Here is a 2,216-nt window from a genome sequence, read left to right on the forward strand (position 1 = left end):
ATCCTTGTCCTATATATACTAATCTAATAAGTAAGGATTACAGAAATAAGATAAACTAGTCTTGTGGTGTGAAAATCTACTTTTCGGGCCCACTTGGTGAGTGTTTGGGTTAAGCTTGAGTGAAGCCACGAGTTGGTATTGCGTTTTGGGCATTGGACACCAGCTTTGGACTCCTGAATGGGCCTTAGATACCAGCTACTCCCTTTTGGGTGTTGGACGCCAGGAATAGGGTTGGTGGCTGGCGTTGAATGCCAGTTTTGGGCCTTCATTTCCATAGCCATTGAGAGCACACCATTTGGACTTCTATAGCTCTAGAAATCCTCCTTCAAGTGCATGAAGGTCAGAATCTGACAGCATCTGCAGTCCTTTCTCTGTCTCTGAATCAAACTTTGCCAAAACTCCTTAATTTCAGCCAGAAAATACCTAAAATCATAAAAAAACACACAAACTCAAAGTGGAATCCAAAAATATAAATTTTGCACTAAAACCTATGAAAATATAATAAAACATAAAGAAAACATAACAAAAACTATATGAAAATGATGCCAAAAAGCGTATAAAATATCTGCTCATCAGGTATTGACTTCATGGGACCTTTTTCTCCCTCATACTCAAATACTTACATAGTAGTAGCTATGGATTATATGTCCAACTGGGTGGAATCAATGGCCTTTCCCACCAATGATGCTAGAGTCGTGCTGAGCTTCTTGTGGAAATATATTTTCAGTTGGTTTGGTGTCCCAACGACACTGATTAGTGATGGTGGAGGCCACTTCTGCAATAAATTGTTAGACTCGCTACTGCAGAGATATGGAGTCCATCATAAAGTGGAAACCTCCTATCACCCTCAGACAAGGAGACAGGTTGAAGTCTCCAACAGGGATATCAAGAGGATCCTGGAGAAGACTGTAAGTACTTCAAGGAAGGACTGGGCAAGGAAACTTGATGATGCTCTTTGGACATACCAGACTGCTTTCAAGACTCCTATTGGAATATTCCCATACTAGTTGGTTTATGAAAAACCCTATCACTTGCCAGTGGAGTTGGAGCATAGAGCATATTGGGCAACAAAGTTTCTGAACTTTGATGCCAAAGCTGCAAGAGAGAGGAGGCTGTTCCAACTGAATGAGCTTGATGAGTTCAAAAACTCTGCTTATGAGAATGCCAAGATCTACAAGGAAAATACCAAGAAGTGGCATGATAAAAAGATAGCCACAAGAGTGTTTGAGCCAGGCCAAAAGGTGCTATTATTCAATTCTCGGCTCAAGCTCTTTCCTGGAAAGCTGAAGTTCCAGTAGTCAGGACCTTTTGCGTTAAACAGAGTGTCCCCTTATGGTCAAGTGGAACTTCAAGAAGAAAATTCAGATAGAAGGTTCACAGTCAATGGCTAGAGGGTAAAGCACTATCTTGGAGTCGATATTGATCACCAGAGGTCCACTCACACGTTGACTTAGCAGCACTAACTGTCAAGCTAGTGACGGTAAATAAACGCTTGTTGGGAGGCAACCCAACCCTGAGTATCCTTTAATTTTTCTTTCAATTTTATTTTCATTAATTTTTGGTTTTTTTCCATAATTTTCCCTAGTTTTATGAGGATAATGGTCATGCAAAGTGTCTAGAATAGGAACGGAGGACTCTGGAGGAGAAACAGAGCCCCCTGGGTGGCATTACACTCGAAGGCTCTGGCACTGAATGTAACGGCCCAACTCCCAGCATGTCATGATCATACTAGAAGCTGAACGTTACCAACTTGTTTTCTCCATACGTAATAATAATTAATAAGTATAAGCCTGTTCGTTGTTAACACTTTGCGAGTTTACGTGTATATTTTTTATAAAAAAAATAGTAGTTAAAAAGTTGGATACGTTCAATGTAATGAGGAGTAACAAACACACACATATATAGAACAATAGGAAGCAGTATATGAAACATCACATTATAATACACATCATGATATAAGAGTAGCTCAGTTAAACAAGTACTAGACTAAAATACAGCATCTCTTAGTTAGTGACTCATTTAATTTATACATATATGTACATAAGATGTCCTAGGGCCTGGCCTATCCAAAAAGCCCCTAAGCTGGCAACCAGGCTAGCCTAACTCTATGATATGCTTATTTCTTCTAAGAATGCTAGCAAAAGTGAGGGAGACACTCTAAGGTATCAGAGTTAGACTAGACGTCTTAAAAAGTCTCCTCGTCTCTGATCCAAAAG

The 2,216-nt window shown here is 39.8% G+C and overlaps 1 protein-coding gene across 1 annotated transcript; it reads left to right on the forward strand.

The window, feature by feature from the left end:
- Window positions 1-665: 665 nt before the first annotated feature.
- On the forward strand, window positions 666-1,298 carry LOC112763546 (uncharacterized). The gene is made up of 2 exons (XM_025809191.1): window positions 666-908; window positions 1,008-1,298. Exons 1-2 carry the CDS (start codon window positions 666-668, stop codon window positions 1,296-1,298), a joined length of 534 nt encoding a protein of 177 aa, XP_025664976.1.
- Window positions 1,299-2,216: the final 918 nt, after the last annotated feature.

The sequence above is a fragment of the Arachis hypogaea genome, chromosome 17 (genome assembly GCF_003086295.3).
Source record: "Arachis hypogaea cultivar Tifrunner chromosome 17, arahy.Tifrunner.gnm2.J5K5, whole genome shotgun sequence".
Classification (NCBI taxonomy): domain Eukaryota; kingdom Viridiplantae; phylum Streptophyta; class Magnoliopsida; order Fabales; family Fabaceae; genus Arachis; species Arachis hypogaea.